This window comes from Gopherus flavomarginatus, chromosome 21 (assembly GCF_025201925.1).
Source record: "Gopherus flavomarginatus isolate rGopFla2 chromosome 21, rGopFla2.mat.asm, whole genome shotgun sequence".
In the NCBI taxonomy this organism is placed as follows: Eukaryota; Metazoa; Chordata; order Testudines; family Testudinidae; genus Gopherus; species Gopherus flavomarginatus.
In genome coordinates, this window is record NC_066637.1 from 4,942,366 (window position 1) to 4,967,382 (window position 25,017).

The following is a 25,017-nucleotide window of genomic DNA, read 5'->3' on the forward strand; positions in this document are numbered from 1 at the left end:
CTGAAGAAAGATGCCGTGAGTGAGACACGAGAGAGCTAGGCTCAATTTCCTGCTCTGCCAGAGACTTCCTGTATGAGTTTGGACAAGTCACTTAAAGACAGATTGTTAAAGGTATTTAGGCATGTAACTTCCATTCATGTGATGATTTCTTTAGGTCTATGGTAATGGTGCCTTAGTAGATAGACTTGCCCTGCCAGTTATGTCTGCTGGAACAATGAAACTGTTGGCCATGCAGGGAAAGCTTGAGTGTGAGGGAGACAAGTGTTTCGCTAGCGCTAGGCTATGGAACTGCCTGCCACAAGAAATACAAGGTCACTTCTTGAGAACTACCTCAAAACTCATTGCTTCAGCTTGGTTTCCCTCCGTAAGTTGCTCTCACACACATTATATCCAGGATCTGGAAGTGGGTCGGGTTTCCAAACAGCCCCGCAGTTTGATTTTTTTTCAGGCCCCTCTCTGCTTACAAAGGTTAACTTCAGAGAGGGTCTGGTGCAGCCTTCCCCCGCTGGACAGAATCCCAGGGTGCAAGGCAAACCACATGCATAACCCGATGGGTTTGTGGGGGGCAGAGCCCAGTGGATTGAATTGTTTGGTTCCTTCTTTTATCCCAGGTGACAGTGGTTTTGTGGGCCCAGCTCAACCCTGTAGCAAATCGCTATCAGGCACTCTCATAGGACTAAGGGTCCATATCTAAACTTCTACCTCTTGTGGGAACTCAAACTCTTACAATCATTATATATGTATAGGTATTGCTATGCAGGGGCTGGGTGAAACCTTGTTGAAGCAGCTGGCCATAACATCAGCCCTTCATTTCCAATACATTTAAGAAGCAGTTAAGCTCCTTTTGGACTTAGATCGCTGAAACAAGAGGAGCCAACCCTCCCAAAGCACATGGCACATGTAAGGACAGCCAGGAGCTGAGCTATGTGGGTAGGGGGATTTCAGTGGGGGATGAACACAAACGCAGGGGGCCGGGTATTATTTGGTGGAGTTGTGTGTGTGCATGTCTGTCTGTCTGTCTGAAAAAGAGAGACGGAGAAGCAGCTAAAAAACACCACAGAAGCAATCAGGGAAGACAGCAGGAAGCCAAGAACAGCCAGAGAAGCACTTGTAGCACGACCCTGGCCTGAGAGAAGATGAAGAGAATGCTTTTGGGGGCAAAGTGCTGGCTGGAAAAAGGAGCTTGAAATACTGAACAAGGAAACTGCCTTCAGTTTGATTCCTGCTGTGTTCAGGAAAATGGGACTTTGTGCATCCTTTGTAAACGAAGAGGATTGCAGCAAAGCAATATCTGACTCCATGCTCAATTTCTCCTCTAACGGAAACAATCGACAAGATCCCAAATATTGGCTAGTCACTAGGGTCAAAAGGGGCAAAAATACCAAGATTAGCATAGTATTAACCGTGGCAACGATCCACAGTGCATCCTTACCTGCACAAGCAAATCAGCCTACAGAAAACGCCACCACCCTCCACCCCCATTTACACTGTTCCAGTGTCAGCTCTAGACATTATCGTTGCCAATTTAAAAAACTAAGGAGAAACCACATGCCCAACCTTCTCTCTTCTTAGCCCTCCTTCCTCCCTCTGCCACCCCTTGATCCTTCAAAAGGCAGCATGAGTGAGGAATTCTCTGCACTTAGTACAGGGGAGCTGGAACAATTTGTATAGTGGGGGTGCTGAAAGCTGTTGAATCAAACTCTAAACCCTGTGTATAATGGAAACCACTTCAAGCCAGGGGATGCGGCAGCCCCCACAGCACTCCTAGTTCCAGCACTATGCTTCAGTATATAAATAAACCCAGTAGCAGAGAAAAAGGCAAGCAGATCCCTAGAAAGCAAGAAGAAACTTAGCAGAGTCTGCAGCAGACACTGTATCTCTGGCTGCTTGCACGCACTGTTCAGTGCACAGCCTTCAATCTTTCTCTGCAACGCAAACCCTCCTCTCTCTCCTGCTCAAGATCATTTGCTGGAAGCTCGGAGCAGCACACGGCTGAGCTCAGAAGTTTGGGAATGGATCTGGGAGCAGGCTGGCACATATTCTGGGGTGGTTTTGAATTCCAAAGCTTTCTGCTCTGCGAGGGAAAAAGCCAGCACAGCAAAGGCACTGACATCTGGAGGCATCTTTTCTGGATTCAGCTTCTTTTAGCAGAGCCTAGCAGCGCTACCTGACTCCCCCTGGGAAAAGTTCTTTGAGAAGGTCCTGAGAGCAGCAAGACGCTGGTCGAAGGGGTGGAAGGGCAAGTCTCCTACTCACCTTCCCCTTTGGGGGCAAAGGAGTTACCAAATTGATCATGAGACTCTTCTTACACCTCCCAGGGAGGGCTTCTTAGGACACTGTCCCACCAGGAGAACTGGGGCTGTGGAGGGAAGCCCCCTACCAGCACACACTGAGCTCAGTCAGTTCTGTAGGCGCTGGAGATGGAGAATGAAGTTGGGAAATCTGTGGACAACCAAATGGATAAGTACATGTAATCATTAAGTGTTTGATTTCCCTCCCTGCCCTTCCCTGTGGTGCTGTTCTGTGTCCCCTCGTGCCTGAGCAGTCATGGATTTTGCCAACCTGGTAAGTTGCCTGGTGCTATTAATTTCTGATCCTTCTTCACCCCTCCTGTTTCAGAGTTACAATAATGGGTAAATCAGAAAGTCAAATGGATATTGTGGAAAAATCGACAAAATCTGGGAAGAAATCCTGGAGCTTTGTGACCATCGGTCTGTCTGTCCTGCTGCTGCTCATGACCTGTGCAGTGGTCGCGCTGGTGATCCTGTATGCCAACAGTAGAGGTAAGAAATCTGCTGCTCCCTCCCTTCTCTCAGCCCCTTCTTCATTAGCACACCCATAAGAGTCTTTTCTGCAGCACTAAATCAAAAAATGGGAGAGAAGGTGCAAGCGCCTCTGTCTGGGAGACTTTGTTTTCATTCTCTCTGCCTTGCTGTAGGCTCATTAACAGAGATGTTTATCTTCAGACACCTGCTTTTCTGTATAATCGTGCAATGCAAGTGGCTTCGATCATTTGGACTGAATCCAAAATCTAGCAAATTTGATTTGACAAAGATCAAAACAAAATGTGTCACAGTCTTCATTGGGCAAAACGTGGATGCGACACGCTGTGTGTGTGTGTTTCTGGAGGAAGCGTGTGCGTAAATTCTAACACTTGGTAATTTTTTGTGTATTTGTAGAAGCCTGAGAGTCTAAATTCCGTAGGCAGAAGTTTGAAAGCCACAGCTGCCTACCAGAGCCAACTGGGGCATTGTTTATTTCAGTGTAAAAGCTGCTTTGAAAAATGCTAGTGAGGAGAGGTAACATAAATAAGGGCACACAGGGTCATATGAAATGCAGTTCAGTGATTTCTATGTGAGCATTTTGCCAGGGTGCATGTTGCCTACATGTATTAAATGGAAAGTGTCCCCATAATAACATGTTTTTCACTGGCACCTCAATTGTAAAACAATTTTTCTTAAGTGTTCCTTTAAGCAATGCAGGCAGGATTTGTAGCAGCACCTGCATCCTGTTTGTCACTTCCCAGAGTACCTCTTGATTTCAAAGCTTTGTTCAGATACTTGAGAATGAAATAAATGAATTCTAATGTCAATACTAAAGCAAGGCAGGGTTCTTCTCTATATATTGTATCTGCATTCCCTATCTGCAGCGACTTGCTTTCTAAGGCACTCATAAGTACTCCAACACTGCCAGTTTCCAAATAGCAATTCAGGTAAAAGGCTCCTTTTGTTGTTGCTTGTCCTCTTCTGCCACTAGCCAATGAATGTTATCAGCATTTGTTACAATTCCGGACAAAACCTCTGAGCGTTTGACACTCATCAAGCTCAGCAGAAAGTTTCTCATATTTAATCTGTTACCCCTGGAGATGTGAGAAAAAACAACACAGCCTTCATGTGCTACTGAGAACTGAAATTCCATTTCAAGGGGAGGATCTTTAAATACTGAGCTGGAGCAGGATTCAGATGCTGGGCTCCACAATCCAGATCCGTTTGGCAGTTTGCTTTGCCTGCGGGGCTCCTCTGTTCCAGGTTCAAATGAAGTAAAAACTCAGCTGATAGAGATAACCTGGACAGCTTGCAGCTGGAGAAATCTTAGGCCCCCTCACAAGGGTCACTGGAAAGGCTTTCACCGAATGCAGAGCAGAGTCTGGGGTTGGTAAATCTCTCCTAGAATATACGTTAACAAGAGGGCAGCAGGCGTTGCTCAGCTCTGGGCTTCAGCGTTGTAACTCCCAGGAACACAGCAACAGAGAAATGCCATTTGAATGGAAAGTTCATGATGGGAGCAAAAACTTTTGCTTTGTGTTTATTTATTTTATTTTAATTGCACACAAGTATTAAGGTTGGAAATGGGAACGGGGTCCTGGCTTTCTAATTAAAAGCTGGGTGGGTACACAGATTCGCAGCTACAGCCTAATACAGTCTTCATCAAAATGACACTTCCCTGGAAATGCTTCTTACAGAAAATGCTATTTAGCCAGCTGAACATTAATAAGCTCATACATCCTCTTTCCTCCTTTCCATAGTCATGTTACAAAACATTGCAGCTTACACAGCCGTGTGACAACACTGTTTTGGACCAGCACTAACAAATCTTTTCCTAAGAGATCTGAGGGAGTTTTGACCTCTAAAGAAGCCTTTTGTATCCCCAATGCTGGGTCCAAATAAGTCCAAAAGCAGAGGAAAGAGACAACTGCTGAATGATCTTGGGAGGAGGGTAGACGGAGAGGAAGACAGAGGTGAAGAGAAGTACTTTTGATCTGAATATGCCGGAGTCCTTTAAATGATTTCCCCCATTCATTGCCTTCCCAAAGGATCAGCCTCAGGGACAGTTCCCGAATAACATGAGAGTTATTAGCAAAAATTCCAGCCCTGCATCACTCAGGCTTTGGTCCCAGAAACACCTTAGCACTGATCCTACCACAATAGAGTATGTCAAGCCATAGGCAACCTTTATAAAAACACTGACGAATGCTGTTTAAATGAAATTCTCCCACTATTACCAACCGTTTTAAAAAATTTGCTTACTGATTTCAGAGCCTTTAGGGTTCTCACCAATAATATTTGCAAGATTTTCTCCACAACCCTAAGGGTTAACATTATTATTGTTGTTGTTTTATTTATTCCTTGTAGTGGCACCTAGGAGGCCTAGCCACAGACCAGCACCTTACTGTGCTAGGTGCTTTACAAACAGAACAAAAGGACAGTCCCTTCCCCGTAAAGCTTAGAAACTTAATTTTGTTTTTTGTTTTTAATGAAAGCTGAGATTCTCAGGCAATCACGTGCCTCCAGGTGCTGGGTCTTTAACAAAAAGACTATCACAAGCGCCACAATGAAATCATGAGAGTGAGCCATGCTCTTCACCTTTCCTACTGGAGTGAATGTGGAGGAAGCAGAGTTACATGGATGTAAAACCAATCCAAATGAGAGGAGCGTCAGGTCAAGAATGACAGAAGGTGGATGAATATTCAGCATCTGCTAATTCTTGCTTGAAATTTATAAATTCGTTTCCATCGGCCAGGCCCAAAGATAGCTTGTGTTTGCTTCTTAAGTGATATTCACTTGTCAAAGCCTGGTAAGTTGCATCACTTAACTCCCATTTAAAACAGAGTGATCCAGCACTGTCTGCAGACAGGTGAATTGAAAAGGGCCCAAGTTTTATCCACCTGAATTTGCCATGGAGAAATAATTTCAAAAACATAGACACAAGTATCCGTGGAAAATGAATTTTAGATTTGTACGCACAGGTATTTGTGCCATAACTGCTTGCAAAGTCATCCAATAAGGTTCCAGAAATAATCTCAATGGGATTTGTTTGACCAATCACAGCTGACCAATGTACCATGTATATAGAATAGCCAACAGTTGCTTAGAGAAGCCTACAATCAAGCTATAGATTTTTAAATATTTGCAAATAGAGAAGCAAAAATTGCAAATAATAATAAATCAAGTGGCGTGTACATATAGAGGAAATTGACATCCAGTACAGATATTCTCAGCAGAAAAGAAGCTAACTTCAGTGGATAAATTATGTGTTGTAAGTAAATTGCTCAGCTTTAAGAGCTACACAGCCAATCTGCAGTGTTGACAACACTTCTACAGATGAGAACTGTGTGGGAAACAAATTCAGTTAAGATGCTGATAGGAGAGTGTCACTGATGCCTGCCAAACAACAACTGTGGATCTAATTGCTTTAATAGGTGCCATCCTCAGCCATCTGTAGTCCTTGAAGAAAGGGGAGAGAGGGGAGGGAGAACACTCTGGCAAAAGAAAAAATCAAAAACAAAAAAGCCACAGCACAAGCTCCGAGTATGCTTTGAACATATGATTGTGTCATTTGCTGGGTTCTCATCTTCCGAAAAGAAAGTTCAAAGAGGGAATGAAGCGCAAAGCATGCTTGCATTCCTAAAAATTCAAACGACCCACTGCTCAGCAGAATCAATGTGCCTCACTGGCACTGTTGTGCTAAACAAGTCTAAAGACCCATTTATAAGTTCCTATGGTTCGTTACTGACTATGGCTACGTCCAGACTACCCGCCGTATCGGTGGGTTAAAATCGATTGCTCGGGGATCGATATATCGCGTCTCATCTAGACGCGATATATCGATCCCCGAGCGCGCTTATATCGATTCCGGAACTCCATCAACCCCAACGGAGTTCCGGAATCGACAGGGAGAGCCGCGAACATCTATCCCGCGTGGTGAGGACGGGTGAGTAATCCAATCTTAGATATTCGACTTCAGCTATGTTATTCACATAGCTGAAGTTGGGTATCTAAGATCGATTTCCCCCCGTAGTGTGGACCAGCCCCCAGTTAAGCATGAATCCCAGCCCAGGGCCTGCTCTACAGCTCACCTAAAACAATGGGATTCTTTTCATTGACTCCACTGGGCTTTGGATCAGGTTCCTATTGAACTTTGACATGTCTCCAGTAAACAGCCGACCTCTGAATCTATAATAGCTTTTACCTCAATGACACTGAACTTCCCTCTCTCCCTTTGGGCCAGATCCTCAGCTGGTGTAAGCCAGTGTTGCTCTGTTGAGTTGGCTTTTTGATGGAGCTACCCCATAGCTACTCAGGCATGGATTTACTGCTCATCAGTGGGGCTAAGGGAGTCACAGCTAGAGCTGGGTGGCCTTTGTTCAGTGAATAGTAAATTTGACTAAAAGGCATTTTTCAGGGCACTGAAACTATTCGCAAACTTGGGTCAAATAGTTTCAGCTGGAAAAAAATGGGCAAAAAAATTTGGAAGAGTTGAACTATTTCAGAAACGTTGAATTGAAACGACATTTTGCTTTGAAGTGTCTTTTCAAAACAACGTTTCGTTCAACCCAAATGAAATGTTTTTGTTTTTTGTCTCTATGAGAAAAAGCAAAAAAAATTCACTGCAACCACCAAACCAAACATTTACTTATGCACTCGGCTCTATTCACAGCATCCCCAATAATCCAGTTTTTCCCCATTGCAATGCAGTAGCCTTAACGTTAGTGTCATAAACATTGGCTCATGCATTATTCACTCCATTGTGATTTTCATAATTGGACATTTCAAAGTGCAGCCATCTAAATCTAGCTAGACATTTGTTTTGTTTTGGCTTTGGAGCTTTACGGAAAATGTATTAACTCATGAATTATCCCTGCCCTATCAGGTTGTTCATTAGCAGCCTACCGGTATATATCAGGCATTTGTATTTAGCAGTTTTCATCAGAGGATATCAAATTAAGAATTTTCATCTAAGTATTTGGTTACAGTTGACACAAGTGTCAGCATCCCTTTCCTCAAATTACACCAAGGGGAAGATGTCACTATGATGATAAAATAGGATTTTTCTTTACTGGCAAAGCAAGGCTGGAAAATGTAGTACACCCAGCTTTGCAGTGCAGCCCCAGAGTGTACATTTCCCACTGGAGGTGTAGTTTTCAAGCAAACTCATGTGTGGTTCAGGAAAAGAGCAATAACAAAGCATTGTGCAAAGTATTATTTGGCTTAGTCTGCAAAGCCCCATTGAGTATATTGTGGAGTAAGAGCAGGTGGAATTGGTCATATCACATAAAGCATCAACTCCGCTTGTTTTTGCTAGGAATTATACAGAGGCATAATTGAGATAATTGAAGGGGAAACAAAAGCATCACTTTTGGAAGTAAGCTGGTCCATTTGGCGCAATCTGGTCCATGAGAAATGATGGAAGAAAATATGGTGGCTAGTCTTTCCGGGACTTGTCTGTCTTAGGGTTCTATACTACTGCCCATCACCCTTGTATCTGATCTCCTTCTATGTGAAATCAGATGCAATAGTGAAGTCCTAGCTGACGCTTTGGGTCTTTGGCACTTCTCCTTTCTGGGGTCTAAATTCTGTCCAGAATAATGGTAGTGTTTTGATTGTTTTAAAAAACATTTACTACTATTTTTTGGTTGGTTGGGAATGAGTGGTCAAAGAGGCCGTCAATGTAGTGACTGTCATTCTTATGTTGGAAAGGCATTTCGAAGAGGAAGGCTTTGGTGCATTTTCTAAGGGTGGTCAGACTCTGGATTCATCTGATCTCCTCTGGAAGTGTGTTCCATAGCTAAATCCCCTCAAACAAGAACACTTTTGCCCTAGTTTTCAGATGCTTCGCCTTGTGCTTTGTGATCTGCCTTATCCCAGAACAGCACAGCTATCCCAGTGGTTTACAGATTGAAATTTACTCTTTGATGTAGCTGGGGCTTGTTCCATTAATGGCTTTGAAAACTAGGAACTGATTTAAATAACAGACTCAAGGTGCAAATTTTCAGTCCTGGTCATTTAGCTCCATAGTTGAGATTTATCATGTTATGAAGATTCAGTAGGAGCTTTTTCAAAATGGGGATCTGGATTCAGGTCCCGACCCAGTTCCCAGAGGCACCTAGACACATCTCCCATCTGAAGCTAGTTGTTTATCCAAGCCCTGGGGTTAGGTTTTAGTAGTGTTGCTGAGCAGCACCAGGACTAGTCAGTTAGAGGTTGGTAAACAGGTGCCAAGTGCAGACGACTTCCAGCTGAAAAGAAATAATTGATCTGAAAAAATACATACATCTTAGTCCTGGCATAGGGCCCGATCCTGCCAAAGGCTAAGCCCCCTCTAACTGCTGTTGACTGCAGGATCCGTCAACTGGATTCAAAGAAACTATGATTAAAGCATAAAAGTGATCAGACAGTAGATGGAGAATCCAGATAACATTGGTATAGTCAAGAAAGGACACGTTTTTGCCAACCCTCTCATGGTGGACGTACAACTGCTAAATAAAATGTGATTGCATAAAAAGAAGAGAAGCAATAAGCCAATGTGACTGCAGTTAAAATACCTAGCTTTTACATACTGTTTTTCATCCATAGATTTCAAAACACTTTACAAAGAAGGTCAGGATAATTATCCCCAATGTACAGATGGGGAAACTGAAGGCACAGAGCCATGCCATGTCTTGCTCAAGAATCACTCAGGCCAGTGGCACAGCCAGGAGTAGAACCCAGATCTCCTTAGGCCCTGTCCCATGTTCTATCCACTAGGCATTACTGCCTTAGTTCTGTCATGCGTGGATTTAGACACACATCAACAGTTGAAGACACGTGTCATGTAAACGTTGTAGGATGACTAGAAGCCCAACTCATATAAACGAGCATTGCTTTGCTTGTCTCATAACAAGAAGTAGTGATAGCTTTTCTTTGAGACAGCGAAGATGAAAGATCGTAGCAATGAAGAAGACAACCCCAACGAATCTTCAAATGCCGTTGAGTCATGTATATAACTCTTGCTTTTCATCCTACAGAGACTTGCCAGGGGAAATGCTCCCTTTGAGTGTGTAACAGGTCGCTGAAATGTTATCAGGCGGTTCAGTGTGATTAGCAGTGTAGGTGGCATCAGGCTCAGAAGCAGGAGAGCGTGGTGCTAAGCTGCCAATCAAGGGGAGGAGCACTTGTGAAGGCAGCACTGTATTTAGATGGGCAACTGATATTTGGGCCAGGACACGTCTCTCTTTCTAACTTGCTCTCTTTTCTAATCCAGTTAAATGCTTCTATTCTTTCTCACGAGAGAATATTCTGCAACCTAATGCACTTACCGTTAGGGAATGTGTCTGGATATTCAACCTCTGTTCCCCTTAGGAGCCACTTGAAACAAATCATTGCCCCAGTTCAGGTCTACACCCTTCAGATGCTTGGAGACGATTATTATCTATCCCACTTCAGCATTATTTGTTCACATTTAACTGAAGCGCCCGTGAAATCAATTTACCCCAGCTGATGATGAGGTGTATTTAGTTCTTGTCATCTTTCCTAACCATGAGCCCGTCCCTTTCCCAGTGAGAGGCAGCGATCTGGGTAAATCACTGGAGTAAGACTGGAGAGATCTGTGTTCAGCTCTGCCCAGACCCTATATGGCCCTGGGCCAGTCGCTAAAGAATTTCTGGGTGCACAAGGTCACTAGCTGTAAAAAAGCACCTGGTAATTATTCCATTCTCCCATCTGTCTTGTTTATTTAGGATCTAAACTCTTTGGGGCAGGGACTGCCTCTTACTATGTATTTGTTCAGCACCTGGCTCAACAGAGCCCTCACCTGAGATGGGACCTGTAAGTGTTAAAATACTTTAACATGCCAGAGACATTTCTGAATAGGTTTTTTCCCTTTCAGGACGGCGAGTTATAACTATTAGCCCAGTGGAGGTATTTTATCATACATGCTGCTCTGTCCACAGGTAGGTGAGAAGAAACTGACAGATGCAGCAGATAGAGAGGGGCGGGGGGGTACGTGGTGCTGGGACACACAGGTTAGCACGTTTGGGCACTCTTGGAATGGAGTGAGATGAAAGGGTTAGTGCCCTCCCTTTAAAAGTCTTTGTTAGATAACAGTAGCATTTTACAACTCAAATCCTGATGCCAACGAGACGGTCCCACCCATCTGGACAGCTAGGAAAGTATGAATCACAGCAGCTTTGGAGCAGCGTTAGAGCCATAAACTGCTCTTGAACATCAAAGCTTTCCTTGAACACAGTGGGGACTTCCAACCAAAGCCAAGGTCATAAGAGGGCCTCACTAAAACGAAGACTCTCAACCGTTTCTTTTTTTTGTATCATAGTCATTTTGCAGCATGTGTCACACCAGCAACTGTGCATGTCTGGAATGGGCTGGATAAAGAATGTGTGTGTGTGTCTCTCTTAACCTCAGTGACACCCAGGTCACTTCGAGGATGTACACAATTACGAATGCGGGAGGAAGGATGATCTTGTGATTAAGGGCTCGGGCAGTAGCTAGCACAACAGAAGCTGAAGCTGAATGAAAACAAAACATTTCAAATTTCCCCACAAGATAAAATTCCTCCAAAAAAGTTTCATTTTGTGCCAATCGAAACATTTGGTTTTGATAAAAGCAAAATGTTTCCTTCCAATGTTGACTTTTTTTCTAATTTCATACATTGGACAATCACATTTAAATAATTAAAACAAAAAGTCATTTCATACCAGCAAATTGAAACATTCCATTCCAAAAAGTTCAAAATGGAATATTTCCACCACACCAAAATGCTTCTTTTCCAATGTTTCTTTCCAAACAAAATTTCATTGCATTTGACACTTTTCCACCAAAGATTTTGACTCCAACAAATCAGCATTTTCAGACAGAAACATGTTCCACTGGAAAATTTCTAATAAGAGGTAGCAGGTTCACTGGGTAGACCTTTTAGAATGAAGTGGAGAAACAAAATCACAAAACTCTTGTCTTTCGTCTTGGGTCTCAGTTAAGAAAATGAACAAGATTTTTAGGCAATACCATCCTATTTCCAGCAGTCCCGATTTTATATTGACTGTTACTGGAGGAGAAAACACTGAGTAATGAGACTGCTCTGTTCTTGTCAGACATATTCTACCTGCCAATGTACTAAATGAATCTCAGGCTGAAGTGGCTCTCATTCTAATTAATCCATCCACACCCCTAGGCTGTGGATGTGAAAATCAAATGCCTGATTCTCTTGAGTACCTGAAAATAAATTTGTCCATGTTTTCCCTACCGCAGTTTATTTATAGCAGCCAGAAAAAAAATCTCCTCTCTGCTTTAATCCCGTTTGCGTTCTTTCCCAATTATAATTCCCAATTTGGGCTTCCTCTGTTGTTTGTGTTAGCTTTCGTTAGCCCACTGCAGGTAACGGTGTGTTCATGAAGAGATCAAAGGCAGGGGCCTCTTCCCTGAACAGGAAAGATCAGTGCGTGCACACAAATCAAAACAGCTGAGGAACAATTTGGAAAGTGGCATATCTGGCACTGGCCACTGTCAGAAGACAGGACACTGGGCTAGCTGGACCATTGGTCTGACCCAGTGTGGCTGTTCTTATTATGGAAATCAAAACATCCCTGATCATGAGCTGAAAGCTGAGGAATATCTGATTTGTGCCAGATTTCCATCAAATTTTCCCTCCACCCTCTGTTATTTATGTTATACATAGTTCTTTGATTGTCTCAAATGTGATTATAATTACTTGGTGTTCTATCCCTCCCAGAGGGGTTGCCCGGTCAAAATACAGTCTTCAAATGGTATCGTTTTAAACAAGCACAAACAGATGAGAGAAAATTCCCTCTAATGCAATGTGTTGATCAGACATTTTATAGGTCACTTGCCGTGAGTGCTTTTGAAGAGCTCAACTGAAAAAACATAGCCACATATTGTGTCTAATGGTAACACTTTGCTCTCTCAAAGCACCTTTTTCTGGGGGTTCATAGAACAGGCTAGGAACATCAAGTAAGTCTCACAAGCCCCTGTGAAGCAGGTCTGAAGTTACCTATATTCTTCAGAAGGAGAAACTAAAAGGTTGGGTAATTTGCACAATGTGAAGTTCTTTCACCCCAAGCAGACGACTGAGTCTAGGTTTGGGCCCCACTTAAACCCTCCAGGGTGGAGCTCAGATAGCGTGTAGGCATTCTGCTCTCCTTCTGCACAGGGGTGAATTTCTCCTATAGTCAATAGTGAAACCAGGATACACGGTACTCCCACGGAATTCAGTGGAAGTCCTAATTCCCCTCTGCATTGTGTCACCATTTATATCAGTGCAAAGCATGTGTAAAATGCCATGGTACACCCACTGTGCTCTCCCTTTGCAGTGCTGTAAAATCATCTCTGGCAGTGAAGAAACAGGCCCAAGAAAAGTGGGGTCCCCGGGACGCTGACTAGAACAGTGCAAAATACACACATTTCTGGAGGGTGACTGTTGTGCTTTTTCCTCTTCCTCTCCTCTGCCCGTCTCCTATTTCCCCTTGATCTGCGATCTCGGTATGCCAATATTTGCACCCACATGAATGTTCATGCCTTTGATACATAAGCTGCTTGTCTCTATTAAAAAGGGTTTGCTTTTTAGCTCAAAAAGTTATGCAATTTAGGAACATTTTTCACAAAAATGGACCTATTTTCAAGTATGTACAATGTGCAAAAACCTTGAATTTTGGGTAATTTTGTATGTTGTCACAAATACTTTAATCATCTCCAGTACAGATTCCCAGGCCCCTGTCTAATTACTGAACCCTAACTTGTGCAGTTTTTCTAACGCAGATTTCTACACACAGGTTCCCAGTTGATTTAGCCCTGAATGTTACATTCCCAATCACACGGGGTGCTGTTGATGTTGCTTCCGCTGATAAACTTCAAAGCACTATTTTCTTCCCCACTGTTCTACGTCTACCTGAATTACTTTAACAGTGTCTGCTCTTGTCAAACACTTGTATTCAGCTTGAATCAGTTTGCCCAATATCTCTGCGCTAGAAACATTGCTGCACAGGAGAACTAAGTTTAATCCGCTTGGAAAGTGATTTTTTTTGTTGTTTTTCCCAGTGAGGGCTCAGTGATCCTTTGCGTAACAGAAAGCAGCCAAGCACAAATCAGACTGACATTATGCCAGGGAAAAGCATAGGCATAAAGCAGACTGCATCCAAACATTCCTGAACAATCCTGAGGGACTTGGGGAGCAGGCCAAACTCTGTAATACCAAACAATCCCAAACTCGGGAGGAATTTTGGAACTAGATCTCAGATTTGTGGCCTGGGCCTATTCCTGTGTATAAAATTTACGACTAGTGACAAGAATGTCCTTCACTAACATAGCACTTTCCTTTATCAGAAGTTCTCAGAGCTATTTACAAACACTAATGAAAAAAGCTTCACAGCATCCCTCTAAAATAAGTGCAGTAATGCCCATTTTACAGATAGGGAAACTGAGATACGAAGAGATCAACTGACTGTCCAAGCGCAAGGACTATGCTCTACTAAAGCCATATTCCTACCTAACTTTGAGGGCTTACTCAGGACCTAAGTGGTGCCTAGGTCTGGTGCTACTGGGCCAGGTCTAAATTGGGGTTTCATCGGAAGAGAGCAAACAGAGAAAAAGAGCCTAGGAGAAGTCCTGCTTATAGCACACTAGAAGCACCTTGTTCTACTTGGCTTTCAAAGCCACAGTTATTCTAAGAGAGGTTTTAATCAGGACAAAATACCATCACTAGATTCCAGGTTTTACAATGGTTTTGAGCCGCAATCCTGAATAGGAAAAAGTACAACAAGGTGCTTTGTGCCGTGAGCAGCTCAACAGGAAGCATAGAAGGTGGCATCCAACTTTCAGAAGCTATTGTCTGTTTTATCATAAAAGATTGTATGGTAGAGTCTACGGAGTGGATTAGCCTGGGAATTGATCTAGTCTCTCACCCCCTTCAAATGAGCCTGAGAGAAGCTTTCATTGTAGCTGCCCCTCACTGCACCTATTCTTCAGATAAACAAAGCTCTGGCATTCTGGCATCTTTCCCTGGCACTGGGATTCACTTACTTTAAAATAAAATTTAAAAAAAGAGCCCAGGTCATTACAGATGAACTTGGAATGAAGTCGAGCGGTACTGAGTGTCAGCGGTGCTCTGCTCTTCCTTACACAAATGAATAATGGCATTGTGTGGTTTTATTCCCCCCACAGATATGCAGTATGGCACCAACTCAGGCAGCATATGCACTACTCCTGGATGTGTTACGGCAGGTAATAATTCTTCATCCCTACCCTGTCTGCAGAGGAGTTGTGTCCGATGTAGGAACTGCCCCCGCCTCTCGCCCCAAGCCCAGTAAGAGACTGTCCTGTAAAAGGGAAGGAAAAGATGATTGAAATGATTCTCAGGAGCTGAAAGGAAGGAAAGCTCCCATTTGGCTAAATTAATAAGACTAGCATTGCCATTTGAATCTTGGGTGGGATTTTCAAAAGCACCTAAGTGATTTTGGAACACTAATCCCATTGACTTCAATGGGACCTTTGCACCTAAGTCACTTAGGCATGATGAGACTTGAGCTGTTAAGTAAGGGGCTTTTGACAATCCCACCCTTTGTCTGAAACAGAGAAATCCTGCTGCATCTTACCTAGCATTGACCAGCCAGGTAAGCACCTACTTGTTCATTCTCATTCAGACTCATTCAAACTATCTAAGAAAACAATGTAAAAGGGAAAAATTCTCTCCTGGGATCCTCACTCTCAATGGTGTTTTTGTATGTGGAATTAGGGCAGACTATGCAATAGAAATTTGCCTTGATAAGAGACCAGATCTGCTGTGTGGACTGAAGAATAATTTTTCCCAAAGCTGCCTGCACATATCAGCATTCAAGGGTTCCATGACTCAGTTTTCCCATCTGTAAAATAATTATACTTCTTTTATGATGTGCTTTGAGATCTATGGATGAAACGTACTATGTAATAGCTACAGGATGTTATTGTTATCGTATGAGTATTAGTATCTGCAGGTGACACTAATAGGGAGAAGTCTGCCACTCCTTAGTGCAGAGGAAAATTACCGTTGGGGGTCAATGACCTTGGGCAGGAGGTTGCAGGCTGAGTGACTTCAACCACCTAATAAAAAGCACAACAGCCCCTACCCCGCCCCACCAAATATTCTGCTTGTAGGTCTGATTTCCCTTCATCGGAATGTGGTACAGTCCCCATGGGGGACAACCCCTGGCAGCCAGTCAACACCCTGCTGAAGGGGTTTGCCAGGGTGGAAAGTTTGCCCAGTGGAGATGGCTGGTTTAAAGTCTTGCACACCACTGGGTCCTTGCACTGAGGGTTCAAATGGACTGGACATGGTGCTTAGGGCTTTTTGCAGTCTCAGTACACCAGAATGAATCTTACCCAGATGAGTAGTATGAAGATGCAAGATCTGTTCTGCAGAGCACCTTCTTGGGAAACATACCCGTGTCCTTGCTCAGGGAGGGAACCGAGCAGTGACTCCTCCCTGAATAACCTCAGAGCATTATGTGCAGCTTGGACATCCTATGCAACTCAGAGATCTGGTTTTTGTGATACGCAGCTGCTAGAATACTTCAGAACATGGATCCAACGACTGAGCCTTGCACGGACTTCTATCAGTACGCCTGTGGGGGCTGGCTGAACTGGCACGTCATCCCAGAAACCAGTTCGAGATACAGCATTTTTGACATATTGAGAGATGAACTGGAGATCATCCTGAAAGGTAGGACTAGGACGGGGTTACAGCACGTATGCAAAATAGTGAGACTGAGCATCAGAACTTTGAACTAAAGATACATCCCTGCCCCCTCCCCCCCGGGAGTGGTAGCCAACACAATTAAATCTGCATTAAACCAATGCATTCACTCTCCTACCCCAAAATATATTGTTGCCCACATGGTCATGAAAGAGGATCTGGAAGTAATTCCCAGGTATGGCTTCCTCAACAAAAGCTAGAGCCTCATTTATAAATCAACATAGCTCCATTCAAGTCAATGGAGCGACATTGACTCATCCCACCAGAGGATCTGATCCGGACTCTTGAAAAAAGCCGTGTGGCTCAGGCCTGGTCTAGACTTTACAATTTTTGCCAGTACGATAGTGTCAATAAGGAGTGTGATTTCTTACGATACTTTTATACCAGCCAAAGCCCTCGTGTAGACGCACTTATACGGGCAAAAAAAAGTTTTGGCAGGATAGCTTATTTCATTTGAGGGACTGGTATAAGCTATGCCGGCCAAAGCACTCCTTTGCCAGAATATTAGTAGCAGTAATAGCTGTATTACGTAGCACTTAAGAGCCCTAGTCTTGAAGCAGGATCCATCATGCTCGGTGCTATACAAAGAGATGGTCCCTGCTCCAAAAAGTTCACAGTCTCACCTGTGTCTCGGATGGTTTGTCTGAATAGCTCTACCAGCAAAACTTCTCTAGCACTAGATCTGAATGGGGGATGAGTGCAGAGGTGGTGACATGGAGATTTCTCACCACCACTGATTTTTTTAAAAATAAAGAAAAGTTGACCTGTGTCATGTATTTTCCACATGGTGGGCATGATAAAGCCAGCCTTTGCCAATGGCTACCACAGCACGATTACTGACATATCACAGTTGTGTTATTGTCATTGGTTCTATTTATGTTAACAGCTGGCAACTGTATGTTTAAAAAAAAATCAGCATGAGCTGCAGTGACATGCTAAGTAATGAACACTCTGGTACCTGCAGTTCCCGATCTCTTGTCTAGGCCTTTCCCCTCCCACCCCTCAACACACAAACACTGAAAGAGTGGCCCTGATCCCACTGAAATTGATTGGAGTTGTGACATTGGAGTTGTGACATTGACTTCAGCGAGAGTAGAAGAAGCGTGTGTGCGTGTGTGTGTTCGTTCTTCACAACCTCTCCCTTCCTGTAGAATAGTTCCAGTACAGAGCACTCTCATTTCATGGTCAATGGAGCCAGTGGAGGCTGACTGTTGCTAGCATTCCTGCACTACCACTGATTCTGATGATGAGAAAGAGGCTACCTGGGGCACCGTCTCACTGCAGTGGTTCCATCTCTCCAGGTGTGCTGGAGTCTCCGGAGCAGGGTGATCGAGAAGCCTTTCGGAAAGCTAAAATGCTTTACACTTCCTGCATGAATGAGAGTAAGTCTCTTCTGCTGCTATCCTTGTGAAAGTAACAAACCCACCCCTCTGGCAAAACCTTCCCACCAACGTGTCTCTCTTTCTCCCTCTCAGGATCTCCCCTGAAAAACCTGCCTTTCTGCAGGTGGATGACTTGAGCACACACACAAAGCTTTAGGGTGTGCATTCTGGGATATGACACGTTAGGTAATAGGTTACCCACCTCTGTATGAAGAGCCTGCCTTTCTGAACACAAACATCCAGTCATTAGTCTTATCCCATGTTCTCCTGGGACCCAATACAAGTCCCACACTGAAGTCAATGGAAGTCTTCCTGTTGGCTTCAGCAAGCATTTGGTCAGGTCCCTGGTATATTCAGGAATGGCACCTCCAAGGATCATGTTCCCCAAGAGTCACCTACAAAAACAACTGTTGGGCAAACTCTATAGAACTCCCACTCTCCAAAAATGATGGAATTTAAATGCCAGGAAGCAGCATTATATGATGAGGATTTTTGTTCTCGTAATCAGAATAACGAGTAACTTCTAGAAGTTCTGAAAGCAAAGGAGAATGTTTCTAAAACATCTGAAGAAAATCCAGCAAAACCTTTTTTTGAGTTACATGTGGACAGTGCAAGATTTAGGATGCTTCTAAATGTTATTTCCTTGCTTTAAATTATTTGAGTTTTGTAAATGATGCAATGGGTGACTAAACTCTTGTCACTTAGCAACTCCATGTGGTTTTTTAAATGAAACTTGCTTTGCTTTTAAAGTCATTTACAAGCATAACAAAATGTGATTTAAGCACAGGGTGATGATTTCTAAAGCACCTCAGGCAAATGTTCATAAAGGAAGTAGGCATTTAGGAGCCTAAGGGTCTTTGAAGGTCAATGAAATATAAGCTCCTACATTTTACTGGAGAAGTCTAGTTTATCTTCCTTGGCAGATAACTGCTTGTTGGAGAGAATTTGAAGATTATGTGTATGGATTTACAGGACCTACACAATATGTTAGAAACAACTTTGTGTGGGTGCATACTACACCACTTGAAAAAATTATGCAGTAACAGCCAAAAGCACTAGTTTCTGATGGTGATACTATGTTATTATTAGTTAATTTTTATATTGTGGGATTGCTGACAGGCCTCAGTCAGGGACCAGGCTTAATACTGTAATGTTATAAGGGACACACAGTGGAAAATCCACCCACAGTTAATTACTTGGTCATAATTCTGTGTAATTCTGAAGAACTCTTACCCTTGGATAAGAGCGTCTGATTTGTACAGAGAAAACACTAGCCTCAGTCTCCATCTTTATGTGTTCACTGCTCATGCATTATAATGTTCTACAAAGGTGAGGACTGAAGCAGTGCAAAAGCTTATAAAACAAATCAGGGGCCCAAGAGACCAGGCTGAGGTTTCAGACACCTACCCTCTCTTCTCATAGGTGTCACAGTTACATAAATAGCTTTGCATGGAATTCATCAGTTTCACAAGTCAAAACCCACCAAACAAAATATCAGAGGATTGGGGTTTGTTTGAACCCCAGAAGGAGTCACAAAACATCCCCAAAATCACTAACTCTTTCACCCCGTGAACGGAACCTTTCATGTTCAAAGAGTTCTTGTTAGGATAGAATTACTGCCCAGTGGAGTTGAAAGATGACACCACGAGGTGTAACACCATCCAGGTTCACAGAGGACTTTTAGAATCTGCCTCCCCTATTGAAAGAGTTTCAGCTGCTTAATTTAGTCTAAATTTTCATCCATTTTTCTTCATTTATAGTGAATCAGAAACAGGACTTTACATTTATTTCCTCTTCTTCCTCCTCAGGCGTCATAGAGCAGCGAGATTCATTGCCCCTGTTAGAGGTTTTAGCTATGGTGGGAGATTGGCCAGTGGCTTCGGCAGATTGGAATATCACCAAAGGTAACAGTGTGTGCTCAGACAGCTCTACATTGTCAGAATATAGTCATTTATCTTTCTAAAGATACTGATGTCATTGCATCACAACTCCACTGAGGCTTTCCTTAATGAAATTCTGAGAGACATTCACACACCATTTAGAATGGATCAATCTGCATAAACAAGAAGGCCTGGATTTTATGCCTGCAATCAAAGATTTCAGAACCCTGTTTTATAGACATAGATAATTTTTTTTTACAATAAATAATCCAGGTAAAGAGCAGATAATATAACTTTAATTGATAAAATGTGCATAATTATAAAACCTCAAGACACAGGCACAAAATTTGAAAGTAAAAACGACATAGTTTTTTCAACTTTTAGAAGCAAGTTTCCAAGATGCACACATCCATGCAAAAATTGTGCTCCTATATTTCCGTATGCAACTATCATAAGTGGGTCTCGAAGCACCACAGGCTAACTAGGCAACAATATGGTGATTTGTAGCATGGGTGTGTGATTGCATATACATTTTTGCATGCACATATTTATATTTTTGACATTTAGTTACCAAAGTGGTAGTTGCTTTACAAATGCTATAGATAAATAAAAATGAACCTCCCTTTTATTAAACAAAGATGAGCTGTCATCAGAAACATGAAAAAAGAACATGTCTATTTAGATACCACGGTGATGGGCATGTTAAAAATGCCTGGGCAGGTAGATAACTAGCACCTTGCGTAATGTCTGAATTATACGCCCCAGTGTGGGAGTTTAAAAAGCACTCAGCATTAGCCAAACTCTGCTCCCATTGGAGTCAATGGATTACACATCAATGATTGGCTTCCCTAGAAGCAGAATTAGATCAACGTTGGTAGCTTTTGAAAATCCCTCTTCTAATCTCCAAACTATTCCACAAAGCCCACCCGCATTGACCCCCCAGTTTAGAGCGACCGTCTCACTTCTATCCAACAAAACCCAGGCCAGACACAAATAGGGACAGCAGTGCCTTGTGCATCTGAACTGTTTTGTCTGCATATCTAAACATTGTGCTTGGAGCAAGAATTGGGTTTTCCTGTGGCCGATTGCTTTGTACAAGGTAGAACTGTCCAGCACTTGCACTAATAAGAATTATGAATAATCAGTTACTGATACAGAAGTCCCTCTGGGATCTCCTTGTTCATCCACTCCCAGCCAGTGCAGGATTGGTCCCTACAAAATATTCTCAAGTGCTCTGTCCAGTCTGATTTTAAATTACTTAAGCAATAGGCTTACAATAAATGAAACTTAATTACTCTTGATGCACATCAATAAATACTGCATAATTTTTCCTTTTATTCCCCCAGAGCCAAATTGGAGCATGGAAGAAAAACTCTCCACATTAAACTCCAGATTTAACAAACGAGTCTTCATTGATATGTTTGTATGGAACGATGACCAGGATTCCAGCAGACACATCATTTATGTAAGAAAAATAATCGAGAACTACAGCTCCAAAAGTCCCAATATTCCAGATTCACAGTGGATCACTACTTGCATCGCATTTAGACATGCTTTTCATAAGCACTGATTTGTATTAGTGGGCATTCAGAACATGGGGGAAATGTGCATATTAAAAAAAACCCTACAAATCTATTCATGGTACCCCAAACAATACAAATAGATCCTATACTGATTTACACCCACTGGGCCATTGTAGAGCATTGTGACTTATCGACAGGGTTCAACAGATGGCATAAAACTCTACTGCAGATATCCAATAAACATAGCTAGTCGATATATAGCTATGAATATAGTTAGTCTCATATCTTTTATTGTCACATATGAAATCTAGCACTGGAGTGGGCAGCATCTTCTCTGGCAGGTTACTTTATTTTGGTCTTTCAGAGGTCTCAGTGGTCACTGAAAAAACTTGCCTTATAACCCAGGATAAGTATCCATCCGATACTACCCCAGAGAGTAAGGGTCAGATGTTAGTCCCGTGCTTGGGAGGATTGGAGGTAGTAGTTCTGGCTTCCATCTCACTTCCGGCTCCAAGGAATAATAGGCAGAGCTGCTACTTGAGTGGGTTTATCATGTAACAGAGTGCTATGGTCCTTCCAGCTTTTCGCGTTGGTCTTAAATGACCCCTTTTGCCAACCAGTCTCACTGCTCATCACTCACTAGAGATATGTACTTGATTTCCTTCAGATCGACCAGCCTAGTCTGGGAATGCCGTCCAGAGACTACTACTTTAATGGTGGCAATTACCAAAGAGTAAGTATTCCTGAACTTTGCTACTAAAAATTGCCTTTCACTAATCATGTGCACGTGAACACTGCTTTTACAAACCACAAGCAGCTGAATCTTCATGTTCTCCAACAACCGCAGTTAGACTGTGGAACTCATTGCCACAGCATGTTACTGAGGCCAAAAATTTAGCAAGACATGAAGATGGATTGGACATTTAAATGAACAAGACTATCCAGAGTTGTGATAGTTAATGTTAACGCAAAGAGTACTGTGAAGGAGATAAAACTTCGTGTTTCAGGGTTTAAACCAATCTCTAATTTTTAGCGATAAGGATGAGACCTTAATGTAGGCAGATTATCCCACATCTGCCTACTTCAGGGTTTCTTGCACTTGCCTCTAAAAACATCTGGTACCAGCCACTGTTAGAGACAGGACACTGGACTAGAGGGACAGCAGGTCTGAGCCAATGTGGTAATTTTTTTATTCCCATATTCCTACGGTTTCATTCAAATCCCCAAATTCATGCTGATGAACCCCAACTAGAAGGTTTCAGATATCCCCCACAACAGACAATTCCATTCATGAAATCAGGATTGACTTGGACAAACAGAAGGAAGATGAATGGACCAGATCCTTGGTTGATGAGAATCTGGCCCTATATGTGTTGGATGACCCTTATTTTTTTGCAGTGAGTTCCAAACCCTACACGAACGTTTGGAGACACTATTTTGAAACTGTTTCACTTTCCTCCGCTGCACAGACAAAATTTGTTCTCTTTCTCCTTCTTGCTTTTCTTTGTAGATGCCTGGCTGAGCCGCTGCAAACGTAGATGGATAGAGATAATTTGTCAATTTCAAGCCTGAAAATACTTTTGAAGCTCTTTTTATTTTCGTAATTATTTCATGCTAACTGAGTAGATTTGAAGCCAAGCATTAAATTGAATTTCCTAATGTGAATGAAGGGGGAACCATGTAGACAAGGATCAAACATTTCAGCCTCAGTTGCATATTACAGGAGTAGGGGCCTGATCCAAAGCCTGTTGATGTCTCTGCGTATCTTTCTGTTCACTTCAGTGGGGTTTGGATCACGCCTGTACTGAGGTATAACTCCGAGGCTTTCTTCATCCAAACTACAGAGCTGTGAGATCCTGATGGCAACAGATCTGCTGGCATCCTCACCTCAGCTACCTTAGCAAATTGTGATTCTGTCCCATATTGTTCTGTCCAGGGGATTCAGCATGTGAGCTCTCTCAGTGCACTCGAGGTACTATTTATAGAATACGGCCAAAGTCTTCTGACATTCACAGACTCCATCGAGCATGTGTTGAAGGCAGTCGCCTACAGAATTTCTTAGAGATACAGTGAAACCTGCAAAACAAATCAAGTACTTCACAGGGCTGGATTTGATCTAAAAGGGAAACAAAATTTTTATTTAGCCCTATGGTTCATTCTCGGCGCATTTGCTGATTTCCCTAGAACTCCCTCAACAAGCTACACCACAGAAAATCTCTCATACTGATGCTATTATAAACCTGAATTTCTGGACAAGATTGCCTTGATAAGTGGAGAAAATGTAAATCGTTAACCTTATAAAAATGACACAGACACACAAGGTTTCCTTTCATGTGTGTTTAGGTGCGGGAAGCCTACCTGCAATTTATGATCACCATTGCCAAAATGATCAGAGAAGACAAGAATATGGCAAAAGACGACACTTTTGTCCAACAGGAAATGGCAAAGGTTATGAAGCTTGAAACTGAGATTGCAAACGTGAGTACGGGAGATTATGGGAGACTGATAGGTGAACTGAGAAAGTGATAGGTTGTCATGATATATGGAATCACAGCTTCTCTTGAACTGGAGTGGTGAGATTTTTGTGCTGCAACTCCATGAGGCATAACATAAAACTTACAGCCCACAGGGAGGCAAGTCAAAGGTGGTTTTATAGCTCTTTTGTCAACCCAGGATTATGCGCTAAATTGAAGCAGCGTCCGTGAATTGTTCAATAGCACGATCCAGAATGGTCATAGTGGTGTGGACGATGGCCATGTTTCCTTCTGCCCCCAGCTGTGCCCCCTATGCAACATAAACTGTCTTTTATAAAATCTACACAAGGGGGAATTCTCCCCTGGACAGATCTAGGGCACTTTCGGGGCTTTTAAAGTGCTGCAGCATCTTGAAAGGCGTTTTTTTTTAAATACCTACCACTACTGACAAAATTCCACATAGTTTAAGTTCCAACTCTGTCTCTGTTGTTTAACAGGGACCACAGTCTGTCTGGATCTCTGTATTGAACCTAGAGACTTCTAGTGGCGGAATAATTTACTGCAAGAACACATTTTTACCTAGGTTGAATGACTTCTTTTCAATATCATGGGATGTAGAATAACATGTCAAACCATTACTAAACATTTTAGCAGTTCAAAGCCATATTGCCAAAATAATCAAAGAAATTATATATATATACCCAGATGCTACAGTTCAATTAAGCTTTATAATTATTAGTATTTATACGGGACAAAAAACTCTCCAAAAGTACACAGGCAATGAAAGAGTTCAAAAATGTGAAAAATCTGGATTTGTTGAGTATTAAAAAAAATGGTTGACGATTATAAAAAAATACATCTTTATTTTTCATATTCTTTTTTATGTAGGATCCTCTGTTTTGCCATGTTGAATAGGACACCAGAAATAGGGAATATAGCAGGGATTCTCTATACAGTTAATATCCAGGTTATACACATGTTGTCTAAGGTACTTGCAACTTTTTGTGTAGCCGAAGTTTATTCCTTACATTTATCTAAGATCAGGTAGTTATTCTAATCTGCTATGTCAGCAAACAAATGACTGGACGAGTAGAGACTAATAAATTCATTTTAGGTGTAAGGCCAGATAGAGGTGGATATAAAGTTCAGCAATGACGTAAACTGGTTGGATTTTCCAGAAATCCCAAACACAGTTAGATCAAACATAGTAATCTGCCCAAAAAACAGCACTGCATGGAGTGTAAAT

At 42.5% G+C, this 25,017-nt stretch overlaps 1 protein-coding gene across 2 annotated transcripts in view; it reads left to right on the plus strand.

Moving 5' to 3' along the window:
• The first annotated feature begins 1,707 nt into the window (after positions 1-1,707).
• The window catches only part of MMEL1 (membrane metalloendopeptidase like 1), a 48,306-nt gene continuing 24,996 nt past the window's right edge, over positions 1,708-25,017 (plus strand). Inside the window, exons 1-9 of one of the 2 annotated variants that reach the window (XM_050931965.1) lie at positions 1,708-2,464; positions 2,620-2,783; positions 14,946-15,005; positions 16,318-16,479; positions 17,814-17,894; positions 19,703-19,798; positions 21,121-21,239; positions 21,965-22,030; positions 23,641-23,775. In XM_050931965.1, coding sequence (XP_050787922.1) covers positions 2,421-2,464; positions 2,620-2,783; positions 14,946-15,005; positions 16,318-16,479; positions 17,814-17,894; positions 19,703-19,798; positions 21,121-21,239; positions 21,965-22,030; positions 23,641-23,775 — 927 coding nt within the window. In that variant the 5' untranslated portion in view covers positions 1,708-2,420. Of the gene's footprint in view, positions 2,471-2,619; positions 2,784-14,945; positions 15,006-16,317; positions 16,480-17,813; positions 17,895-19,702; positions 19,799-21,120; positions 21,240-21,964; positions 22,031-23,640; positions 23,776-25,017 lie in introns of both variants that reach the window. The other variant, XM_050931964.1, reaches the window with a different exon arrangement.